A 12,888-nucleotide genomic window follows, 5' to 3' on the forward strand; every position below is an offset into this window, starting at 1 on the left:
GAGGTCCCTGCTCGTGAGAGCTTACATTCTAAAGGGGAGGGGAAGACAGACAGGCGTGACACAGAAAGGGGAGATATGGAGGAAAGAGCATGAAGTGGGTTAGGATGAGAGCTGGAAGGCCTTGATGAAGTAGTGGGTCTTGATAGCCCGTTTGAAGATTTGTGGAGAGTTCCCAATCCTAGGGAGTAGCACGGTCAAAATCTTGGATGCGGGAGTGGGAGGAAGTAATCAGTTGGCAAGAGAGGCGGCATGCGTTTGTTGAGCGAAGTGGGTGGGCGGGAGTGTGAAGGGAGAGAAGGTCAGAAATGTAGAGTATGTGGGAGAGGATTTGGTGAGGGATAATAAAGGTACATAGTGAGAGCTTGACTAATTATTTAATATAGTTCTTTAGACAACAATATCCCATAAGGCTTATAAAAAAAAAACATACATATAATAAAGGCTAATAATTCAATACATAGAGAATCAAGTGTTCCAAAGGCAGGGTATTAGTCCACTTAATAGGCTCCGTAGAAAAAGATCCACAATATAGTAGTTAATGGTGGAAATCCAATAATAAGTCACTTGGAAGCAACAATGTGTCTAGCGAACTGGCTTAAAACTAACCGGGAGGTCGATAATGGAAGGAAGATCTGAGGAGAGAAAGTGAGGGAACCAGGAAGTGAAGTTGTTAAGGAATTTGGAGGGAGAGCCAGGGGGATGGTAAATGACAGCTATTCTGAGGTTTACTGGTTGGAAGAGGCGTATAGCATGATTCTCAAGTGTGGGGAATGTAAGGGATGGTTCAGAGGGTATTAGCTGGTAGGAATAACTGGTGGATAGAAGGACCCTAACACCACCACCATAGCGACCCCCAGGCCAGGGGGGCGTGGGAGAAGGTGAGGCCCACTTGGGATAGAGCAGCAGGAGAAGTGGTGTCAGAGGGTGAGATCCAGATTTCAGTAATGGTTAGGAGGTGTATGGAGTTGGAGATGAAAAGGTCATGGGTGGGAACCAGTTTTACAGACTGACCTGGCATTCCATAGGGCACAGGATAGAGAGATAGCGTTTGTTGGGGAGATGTGAATAAGATTATCAGGGTTGCAATAACGTGGAGGTGAGATTAATTTGGGGAACCGATATGAATAGAGTTTAGTGATGGTGTGGGCACTTGAGCTAGAAAGGGAAACTGTAGGAGGTGGGCAGGGAGGGAGATGTGGATGGCAGTGGGGTGAAGTGACAGGGAGAGGAGTGTAGGTGGAGGAATTAGTGGTGGGGTAGTAGGACAAAGGGTGGGTAGAACAGGATGAAAGTGGAGTAATGGGAGAGGAGGGGGGAGAAGGAGGGGAGGAGATGGAAGAGACAAGGGGGAAAGGATAAAGGTGGAAGCAGGGGGAAGAACAGAGGATTAGGTAGAGACTGATTGAAGGAGGGAGTTGAAGAAAACCTTGTCATGGTGTTGATAAGTAAACTAGAAGGATGAAAATTGGAAATGTAAATGAAATATGAATGCAAGTGAAAGAACAGTGATGGTAAATATGTATGCAGATTAACAAGTTTGTTATTGACTAGATTAAAAGTGGGGATCTAAAGTGTGCAGAATTTGAATAATAACGTAGACTGTAAGCAGATAAAGGATGTGAGGCTAGGCAAGAGAGCTACCGTAAGATAAGACAGTGGGGCTGATTCAGACCCACTCGCAAGCGCTATGCGCTTGCAAGCGAGTGAATGTTTGCCCCCTGCGCATGCGCCACCTCCGGCGTGTGCGCATGCGTGAAACCCGGCCAGCGACGAGAGGCACGAGAGTGGTGAGCTTCCTGCTCTATTTTGAGCAGGAAGCTCACTGGGGCTTGCGGGAACGAGACCCTACCACAAGGGTCTCGTCGCTAGCCCTGGTGGTCGCGACCATCGCCTGGCCGCTCGCAAAAGCTGTGGCTGGTCACCCACAGCTTAGCGAGCGGCCAGGAGGCCGGCTCCACAAAAAAATAAAAAGGCCCTGATTCAGAACGAGCGCTCTGAAAGAGCGTCTGGCTCTGAATCAGGGCCAGTGTTTCCAAGTGGAAAGAGGTAAACTGACATGGGCACAAGTACAATATGCTTTGAGATGTACAGTGCATCCGGAAAGTATTCACAGCGCTTCACTTTTTCCACATTTTGTTATGTTACAGCCTTATTCCAAAATGGAATAAATTATTTTTTGTCCTCAAAATTATACACACAATACCCCATAATGACAATGTGTAAAAAGTTTTTTTGAGATTTTTGCAAATTTAATAAAAAAAAAAAAAAAAACTAAGAAATCACATGTACATTCACAGCCTTTGCCATGAAGCTCAAAATTGAGCTCAGGTGCATCCTGTTTCCACTGATCATCTTTGAGATGTTCCTACAGCTTAATTGGAGTCTTACCTGTGGTAAATTCAGTTGTTTGGACATGATTTTGAAAGGTATACACCTGTCTATATAAGGTCCCACACTTGACAGTGCATGTCAGAGCACAAACCAAGCATGAAGTTCAAGGAATTGTCTGTAGACCTCCGAGACACGATTGTCTCAAGGCACAAATCTGGGGAAGGGTACAGAAAAATCTGCTGCTTTTGAAGGTCCCAATGAGCACAGTGGCCTCCATCATCCGTAAATGGAAGAAGTTTGGAACCACCAGGACTCTTCCTAGAGTTGGCCGGCCGTCTAAACTGAGCGATCGGGGGAGAAGGGCCCTAGTCAGGGAGGTAACCAAGAACCCGATGGTCACTCTGTCAGAGCTACAGCATTTCTCTGTGGAGAGAGAACCTTCCAGCAATCAGGCCTGTATGGTAGAGTAAAAAAAAAAAAAAAAACCAGATAGGTGCGCTGACTGTTCAATTGCTGTCTACTACAAAAACCTGCAGCTGATACCCAAGGGCTTCTGCATAACGCCCTCAAAACAATAGAAAAAAAGGGGGAATAAGGTATCTGCGCTGGTAATTATATAAATTGGTAACACCTGTATGAATCAATAATAAAGTTTATTCAATAGTGAACTGCAGTTCAATAAAACATACACACATGAATCAAGTATTGTTAAAAATAGTTACCATAAATGGTACAGGCAGCCAAATATTTGAGATAATGTTTCAAAGAAATGTATCCAATGTTCCCAACAATTGGTTTAAATAACCAGTGGAATAAATGTAGCAATTCACACCATATACGTGCATAAAGGCTGCCCCATGTTGGGAATTAAGGTTCTGTAGCTGAACAATGTCACAAGTTCCTCTTATATCCAAATAAGTGTATTTCGTATAATAATCCTTACCCCACAGAGGCTCACACAATAGAAATAAACGGTAATGATGTCAGCGGATTTGCGCCGTTAAGGTGATGGTGGCCCGCACTCTGGGTGTGGATCGAGGATCCGTTGTTTGTGGGTGTAAAGTTGTGCACAAAGAGTGCCAAGGCTGAGCTGGATATTGCCACCGATGTGACTCCCGCACACACCCCGGGCAGACGGGCAGCGGCCCGCACGGAGATGGAAGCCGCAGCACAGGAGCCTCAGGGGGAGAGGGACACCGGCAAAAGTCTGCGTGCACGTGTCCGTCCCAATGTGACAGGAGCCCGGCGGCTGTGGAAGGCAGATTCAAGTGGCTGCCGGATGCTGTACAGGCGGCTGCCAGGAGCTGGACTTGCGGAGATTCAGCTGGTGTAAAACGGGGAGCCCAAATAACAGACACTTGATCAAATAGTGCAGTGGGATTTACCCTTTAGCAGCCTTTGTAGCGCAATTGTTGGCAGATATCGCCTTCTACAGTGCAGTGGGATTGTAGAAAGCGGTCAGCAGTTCACTGGTTCCTTGACGCGTTTCTCCCCTATACAGGGGTTTTCTCAAATGGCATATGGCATGTCAGTCCTCTATGAGAATCGCTTTTTAAACTCAGTCCAATTATATAATTAGTGAGCATTGTGTCCATCTGTGTGGCTGACTCAATACAGCCCTCCAATGTTAATAGACACATTTCACTCCTCTGAAAGCGTCATATATCATTTTAAATTGCTACATTTATTCCACTGTTTATTTAAACCAATTGTTGGGAACATTGGATACATTTCTTTGAAACATTATCTCAAATATTTGGCTGCCTGTACCATTTATGGTAACTATTTTTAACAATACTTGATTTCAAGTGTGTATGTTTTATTGAACTGCAGTTCACTATTGAATAAACTTTATTATTAATTCATACAGGTGTTACCAATTTATATAATTACCAGCGCAGATACCTTATTCCCCCTTTTTTTCTGTATGGTAGAGTGGCCAGACGGAAGCCACTCCTTAGTAAAAAGCATATGGCAGCCCGCTTGGAGTTTGCCAAAATGCACCTGAAGGACTCTCAGACCATGGGAAACAAAATTCTCTGGTCTGATGAGACAAAGATTGAACTCTTTGGTGCCAATGCCAGGCGTTATGTTTGGAGGAAACCAGGCACCGCTCATCACCAGGCCAATACCATCCCTACAGTGAAGCATGGTGGTGGCAGCATCATGCAGTGGGGATGTTTTTCAACGGCAGGAACTGGGAGACTAGTCAGGATAGAGGGAAAGATGAATGCAGCAATGTACAGAGACATCCTGGATGAAAACCTGCTCCAGAGCGCTCTTGACCTCAGACTGGGGCGACGGTTCATCTTTCAGAAGGACAACGACACTAAGCACACAGCCAAGATATCAAAGGAGTGGCTTCAGGACAACTCTGTCCTTGAGTGGCCCAGCCAGAGCCCAGACTTGAATCTGATTGTACATCTCTGAAGAGATCTGAAAATGGCTGTGCACCGACTCTTCCCGTCCAACCTGATGGAGCTTGAAAGGTGCTGCAAAGAGGAATGGGGGAAACTGCCCAAAGATAGGTGTGCCAAGCTTGTGGCATCATGTTCAAAAAAACTTGAGGCTTTAATTGCTGCCAAAGGTGCCTCAACAAAGTATTGAGCAAAGGCTTTGAATACTTATGTACATGTGATTTCTTAGGTTTTTTTTTTTTTAATTTATAAAATTTGCGAAAATCTCTAAAAACTTTTTACATGTTGTCATTATGGGGTATTGTGTGTAGAATAGTGAGGACAAAAATGAATTTATTCCATTTTGGAATAAGGCTGTAACATAACAAAATGTGGAAAAAGTGAAGCGCTGTGAATACTTTCCGGATGCACTGTATGTGAGAATCAGAAGGCCAGCATTATTAATAGCAATAGAAGTGTTGAGTTATTGCCGTGACCGCGCAGGGAGTCCAGTTGTAACTGTCCTGAATCTTTAGACAGCAGATGTTTGTTGTTTGATGGTACTTAGAGTATCCTCCTTTTGTTTATCTTCGGTCTAACGCTACAGTTTAGCACTTAAAAAAGACTGCACTTTGAAAAACTGTGCCATCCAGCCAGGCCTCCAGCCTAGATTTAACCACCTGTGCTCAACCATGGATATCTCTAAACCCTGAACTGTTGGGGAGACTTACAGTGAGAAAAAAAAAAAGGGATTTGCCCTCCAGCACACTGCAGTGTGCTGGAGGGCAAATCCCTTTTTTTTTTTTACTGTACTTCAGTGTAAACCCCGCCCTTTACAAGCACCTGTGCAAAGTCATTAAGCTTATGTGCAACCACCATACTTTTTGTTGGGAAGACTTGAAGACCGCGTTTGGGAACCTCTGCCCTAACCTTTAAAATGTTGAAAAAATGTGTCAACCATCTGTCCATGTTGGCCATTTGCACTGTCAACTTTTTGAACCTGTCAACCTTTTGTCCCTGCTGACCTATTGAGTGTTTATCTTGATACTGTCGATCTTTAATCCGGTTACTCTGTGTCCCAACACCTGTGCCATACGTGAATATACTTTTGATGAGGGGACAGATTGATGGCTTCAGCTTCATTGCCTTAAAAATTTTGTAATGTACGCCAACACCTAGTTTGACCATCTACTAGTCTCCAAGGCTTCAAAGTCCTCTTTGTCAAAGCTTATCATCCCTCCTCCTTTCTCCTAGGCAGCCCCCTATCCATTTCTCAGTATGATGCTCTTTATGCCGCCCCCCCCTTTAGATTGTAAGCTCTCATGAGCAGGGCCCTCTTTCCTTGTGTCCCCCTGAATACACTAGCCTATTTACGTACTTGCCCCATGGAACATCTGTCTGCTCTTTAAGCCTCACAACTCAGCATCTGTAGCCCTGTTACTTGCACCACGCTCCTGGGTACATGCTTGCTTTACACGTGTATACTCACAGATCGTTATATTATTGTAGATAAAGAGAGTCTACAAACAAAACCGAAAAACAGAAAGAATCCTGGGTGGGGGCACTACTTCGTTAAATAATGATGTCCAATTGGACACAATCAGATATTTAAAAATTAACTTTTAATCAATAGATTAAAATGTGTAAGGAAAGGATAGACACAACATTTCATCATACATATAATAAGCAGAGTAAATTCTATGTCGGCTGGGTGAATATTAAAACACAGTGAATTCTCAGTATTAGTGAGACAGATGTCAAAGTCTGGAGAGGGTGAGTAATTGCCATTATTTAAAAAATATCTGATTGTGTCCAATTGGACATCATTATTTAACTAAGTAGTGCCCCCACCCAGGGTTCTTTCTGTTTTTGTTTTTAGACTCTCTTTATCTACAATAATATAATGATCTGTGAGTATACAGGTGTACTGTTGCTAACCCAGGGGAGCACCACCAACATGAGTGATTAGTTAATACCTAGCCACTTTACATTTATCATCTACATAGTTGGTTCTATCCTATACATTTTTTTCATTCTTTCTACTGTCCTGTGCAAGGTGAACTAGTCTTCCTTTTACATGCTTGCTTTACGCTGGTACTAGAATCTGATTGGTTGCTATTGCCAGCATCTCCACTTCTATAAACTCTCACTTTAGTAAATTTACCCCTTTGTGGTATCTCATAAATACAAGATAACCATTTCCTTTTCCAATATTGCTTCATTGTTGAGCATGTGTTGGGGCAAATCTTGATGCTAGAATTAAGGCAACCTTTTCTGTTCTTTCTCCAGGTATTTCTTCCCTCGCCAGCTCCTAATCCGGCACTTTTGGTCTCCAAAACAGCAGAAGGAGTTTTTGGACATTTATCACAATATAAGGCAAGAAGTCTATGCAGAAGTGCTGGAAAGCTTGTTACAATCTGTGCCAAAGGTTACTGAGCGGCCTTTACAAAATCAGATGTTCCAGCTGGTCACACAGGTATTCTCTAATACTGGCATTGTCTGTCTTGTAGTAGGTCACCCTACAGAGGTCCATCTATAATAACACAAAACATAACCCCGGAAGAAGGATCCTATCGTCAGCTAAGTGCTCATATAAACATTCAGACACATCTGGAGTATCACCCAATGTGGTGGATTAAAATAGACACAAGTACATCTTAAGTTGTGGTATAATGTATTCAAATAAATAACATAGTAATAGACATATTTTACTCATTTATATTTATATAGCTTTGAAATGACATATCATGATGTTGGCATTTCATATATCTAGGTTTTTTTTTAAAGCAACTTTATTTGCACGAGATGTATTCTCCGCAACATGACACCGTTAGACCTGTAAAACAGCAAAGGAAAAAAAAGATGCAGAAATTTTTGCTGATAATTAGTGAAGGTATCATTGTGAATATTGTATGTTTAATACTATTATTATATATATGCTAATGTGTCCCAAACACAACTGCAGATCTGCACTGTGGTGATGCCATCCAATGCAAAGAAGCTTGTAGTAAAAGAAAATACAGCACCGTTTAACACCTACCCTAATGGGTTAGAACTCCAGATGGGGAATAAGCCTTCCTTGACACAACTTCTATTGTGTCCCTTGAATAAGTCAATTTGGTCCAAATGCATGTACACTTCACCTCTCAATTCCTGCTGGTATATACAACTTTGGAACACATAATACAAATAAGAACTTAAAAAACTTGAGAGCTATAGGAGTCAGATAAGAAGAAAATATTTTAAGTAAGTTTATACAGTGAAGTAGAACATGCCTATCATGTCCTTATCAATTTCATAATGAACCTAGCATTGACAAAAAATGAATTCCATTAGTTTATACACGCCTGTGGGAGACTATTCAAAAGCATCTCGGCCACTCTACGTTTGAAAGCGCAACACTGAGCAGAAGGAGCTATGAATTGGAGGAGCAGATTGTTCCATAACTAGTGCAGCTCCTAGAAGTTGGTACAAATCTGTATTTACCAAGGACTTCACTATCCCTGTTGCTGTGCCCTTAACGTGTCTTGTTGGTATACAACACTTTGCAAAAGGTTTAGGCAGGTGTAGAAAAAATTCTGCAAAGTAAGAATGCTTTCAAAAATAGAAGTTTTAATTAGGGGTGTGCACCGGCCACTTTTCGTGTTTTGTGTTTTGGTTTTGGATCTGGATCTTTCTTCGTGTTTTGGATCTGGATTGGTTTTGCCAAAACCACCCTTCCGTGTTTTGGGTTCTGGGTTTTGTGTTTTGGATCTGTATTTTTTTTAAAAAAAGCATAAAAACAGCTAAAATCACAGAATTTGTAGGTTTTTCTGCTCCTATGCTATTATTAACCTCAATAACCTTAATTTCCACTCATTTCCAGTCTATTCTGAACACCTCACACCTCACAATAGTGTTTTTATGTCCAAAACGTTGCACCGAGGTAGCTGGATGACTATGCTAAGCGACACGAGTGGGCGGCACAAACACGTGACCCATCTAGGCGTGAAACTGCAGTGGCAGACAGGATGGCAGTTTGAAAAACTAGGCCCCAAACTGTACATAATGCAAAGAAAAAAAAGAGGTGCAAGATGGAATTGTCCTTGGGCCCTCCCACCCACCCTTATGTTGTATAAACAGGACATGCACACTTTAACAAACCAATCATTTCAGCGCCAGGGTCTGCCACACAACTGTGGCTGAAATGATTGGTTCGTTTGGGCCCCCACAAAACAAGCTGGCAATTAATGTGTCCCTGCACAAACTGGCTCTATGGAGGCAAGATGTCATCCTCATCCTCCTCATCCACCGATTCCTCACCCGCTTCAGTGTGTACATCCTCATCCTCACAAAGTATTAACTCGTCCCCACTTGAATCCACCACCACAGGTCCCTCTGTACCTTCTGGAGGCTGGTCTCCCTGGAAGAGCTGATAATTCATTTTGATGAACATCATCTTCTCCACATTCTGTGGAAGCAACCTCCTACGCCTTTCGCTGACAAGGTTCCCGGCTGCACTAAACACTCTTTCGGAGTACACACTGGAGGGGGGGCAACTCAGGTAAAATAGAGCCAGTTTGTACAGGGGCCTCCAAATTGCCTCTTTTTCCTGCCAGTACAGGTATGGACTGTCTGCCATGCCTACTTGGATGCTGTCACCGATGTAATCCTCCACCATTCTGTCAATGGTGACAGTATCATATGCAGTGACAGTAGACATGTCAGAAATTGTTGCCAGGTCCTTCAGTCCGGACCAGATGTCCAAACTTGGTCCTGCCTGCCCTGCATCACCGCCAGCGGGTTGCTTAGGATACCTAAGTTTTTTCCTGGCAGCCCCAGTTGCAGGAGAAAATGAAGAAGGAGCCGTTGACGTGTCACGTTCCGCTTCAGCTGACAGTGTGTTCACCAGCAGGTCTTTGCACCTCTGCAGGCTTGTGTCGGCCGGAAAGAGAGACACCACATAGGCTTTAAACCTAGGATCGAGCACGGTGGCCAAAACGTAGTGGTCTGATTTCAACAGATTGACCACCCTGGAATCCTGGCAAAGCGAATGAAGGGCTTCATCCACAAGTCCCACATGCCGAGCGGAATCGCTCCGTCTTAGCTCCTCCTTCACTTTCTCCAGCTGCTTCTGCAAAAGCCTGATGAGGGGAATGACCTGACTCAAGCTGGCAGTGTCTGAACTGACTTCACGTGTGGCAAGTTCGAAGGGCTGGAGAACCTTGCACAACACGGAAATCATTCTCCACTGCGCTTGAGTCAGGTGCATACCCCCTCCTTTGCCTATGTCATAGGTGGATGTATAGGCTTGTATGGCCTTTTGCTGCTCCTCCATCCTCTGAAGCATATAGAGGGTTGAGTTCCACCGCGTCACAACCTCTTGCTTCAGGTGATGGCGGGGCAGGTTCAAGAGTGTTTGCTGGCGCTCCAGTCTTCGGCACGCAGTCGCTGAATGGCGAAAGTGGCCAGAAATTTTTCGGGCCACCCAAAGCGTCTCCTGCACGCCCCTGTCGCTTTTCAGAAAATTCTGCACCACCAAGTTTATTGTGTGAGCAAAACATGGGACGTGCTGGAATTTGCCCAGATGTAATGCCCGCACAATATTGGTGGCGTTGTCAGATATCACAAATCCCCAGGAGAGTCTAAGTGGGGTAAGCCACTGGGCGATGATTTCCCTCAGTTTCTCTAAGAGGTTGTCGGCTGTGTGCCTCTTACTGAAACCGGTGATACACAGCGTAGCCTGCCTTGTAACGAGCTGGCATTTCTGAGATGCTGCTACTGGTGACGCTGCTGCTGTTGCTGCGTAAGGTGATACATCTACCCAGTGGGCTGTCACAGTCATATAGTCCTTAGTCTGCCCTGTTCCACTTGTCCACATGTCCGTGGTTAAGTGGACATTGTGTACAACGGCATTTTTCAGGACACTGAGGACACTTTTTCTGACGTTTCTGTACAGTCTCGGTATCGCCTGCCTAGTGAAGTGGAATCTAGACGGGATTTGGAACCGGGGACACACTACCTCCATCAATTGTCTAAATCCCACTGCACTAATGGCGGATACCGGACGCACGTCTAACACCAACATAGCAGTCAAGGCCTCAGTTATACGTTTTGCTTCAGGATGACTGCTGTCGTACTTCATCCTCCTCGCTAAGGACTGTTGGAGGGTCAATTGTTTAGTAAAAGTAGTGGTGTTCCTACTTCCTCTCTGGGATGATGAACGACTCCCAGCAGCAGCAACAGCAGCAGCGGCAGCAGTAGGCGTAGCAATGCAGGATCCTCCAGAGGAATCCCGGATAGGAGAGTCAGTCATGCCAGTGACATGGCCTGCAGGACTACTTCCGATCCTGACTAAGGAGGAAATTGACGAGGAGGGAGTTGACGGTGTGGTTTGCAGGCGCTTGGATACAACAGGACAACGGGATTTAGGTGTCCCTGGACTGCTTACGGTCTTAGCCAAAGTTTCTGAACTTGACAGTAACTTTTTATGAACGCGCTGCAGGTGCCGTATAAGGGAGGATGTTCCTAGGTGGTTGACGTCCCTACCCCTACTTATTTCACCTTTACATATGGTACATATGGCAAGACAGTTGTTGTCCGGATTTGGATAGAAATATTGCCAGACCAAAGAGGTGGAATGTTTGGTCTTCTGCCCAGGCATGACCGTGATGGGCTTTTTCATCCCACGGACAACAACTGTCTCCCCCGGAGCCTGATTTAAACAAACCACATCACCATCAGAATCCTCCTCGCCAACTTCCTCCTCAGCACCAGCTACACCAGTATCCTCATCCTGTTGTACTTCAACAGTGACATCTTCAATTTGCATATCAGCAAGTGGACTGTGGGTGCTCCTTTCAGCACTTGCAGGGGGCGTGCAAATGGTGGAAAGAGCCACCTCTTCCCGTCCAGTGCTGGGAAGGTCAGGCATCGCAACCACCACCACACTTGGACTCTCCTTGGGGATTTGTGATATCTTCTTAGAAAGCACAGTTCTTCGCTGTGCTTTTGCCAGCTTAACTCTTTTGATTTTTTTAGTGGGAGGAGGGCTTCCATCGTCATGTGAAGCTGAACCACTAGTCATGAACATACTAGGGATCGACCTTAGCCGTTCCTTGCCACTCCGTGTCGTAAATGGCATATTGGCAAGTTTACGTTTCTCTTCAGCTGATTTAAATGTCTTTTTCAAGGTCATTTTCCTGAACTTTGCCATTTGGGATTGTATGTGCCCTCTACTATGACATTGGGCATCGGCCTTGGCAGACGACGTTGATGGCATGTTATCGTCTATGTCATGACTAGTGGCAGCAGCTTCAGCACTAGGAGGAAGTGGTTCTTGATCTTTCTCTATTTTATTTTTATCGGAGAAAGTTTGGTCCTCCATTTATGTTATATCGATTTGATATATACGTGCGGCTAAACACAGAAAATAATTTTTTTTTTGGTTTGGACTGGAGTGTACTTTGTGGGTTACAGCACCCTTTAACGGTCAAGCCAGCCGGCCCTTTACTTATGACACAGGCGCACGCTTGGCACTACTTTGTTGATGCACGTGCGGCTACTGCGCACACAATTCACAAACACAGAAAATAATTTTTTTTTTGGTTTGGACTGGAGTGTACTTTCGGGGGTTACAGCACCCTTAACGGTCAAGCCAGCCGGCCCTTTACTTATGACACAGGCGCACGCTTGGCACTACTTTGTTGATGCACGTGCGGCTACTGCGCACACAATTCACAAACACAGAAAATAATTTTTTTTTGGTTTGGACTGGAGTGTACTTTCGGGGGTTACAGCACCCTTTAACGGTCAAGCCAGCCGGCCCTTTACTTATGACACAGGTGCACGCTTGGCACTACTTTGTTGATGCACGTGCGGCTACTGCGCACACAATTCACAAACACAGAAAATAATTTTTTTTTTGGTTTGGACTGGAGTGTACTTTCGGGGGTTACAGCACCCTTAACGGTCAAGCCAGCCGGCCCTTTACTTATGACACAGGTGCACGCTTGCCACTACTTTGTTGATGCACGTGCGGCTACTGCGCACACAATTCACAAACACAGAAAATAATTTTTTTTTTGGTTTGGACTGGAGTGTACTTTCGGGGGTTACAGCACCCTTAACGGTCAAGCCAGCCGGCCCTTTACTTATGACACAGGCGCACGCTTGGCACTAC

At 44.7% G+C, this 12,888-nt stretch overlaps 1 protein-coding gene across 1 annotated transcript in view; it reads left to right on the top strand.

The window, feature by feature from the left end:
* The window catches only part of LETMD1 (LETM1 domain containing 1), a 50,039-nt gene that overhangs the window by 22,156 nt on the left and 14,995 nt on the right, over nt 1–12,888 (top strand). Inside the window, exon 5 of the mRNA XM_088465938.1 lies at nt 7,017–7,203. Coding sequence (XP_088322064.1) covers nt 7,017–7,203 — 187 coding nt within the window. The remainder of the gene's footprint in view (nt 1–7,016; nt 7,204–12,888) is intronic.

This window comes from Taudactylus pleione, unplaced genomic scaffold, assembly GCF_031769625.1.
Source record: "Taudactylus pleione unplaced genomic scaffold, aTauple2 ptg000065l, whole genome shotgun sequence".
NCBI lineage: Eukaryota > Metazoa > Chordata > Amphibia > Anura > Myobatrachidae > Taudactylus > Taudactylus pleione.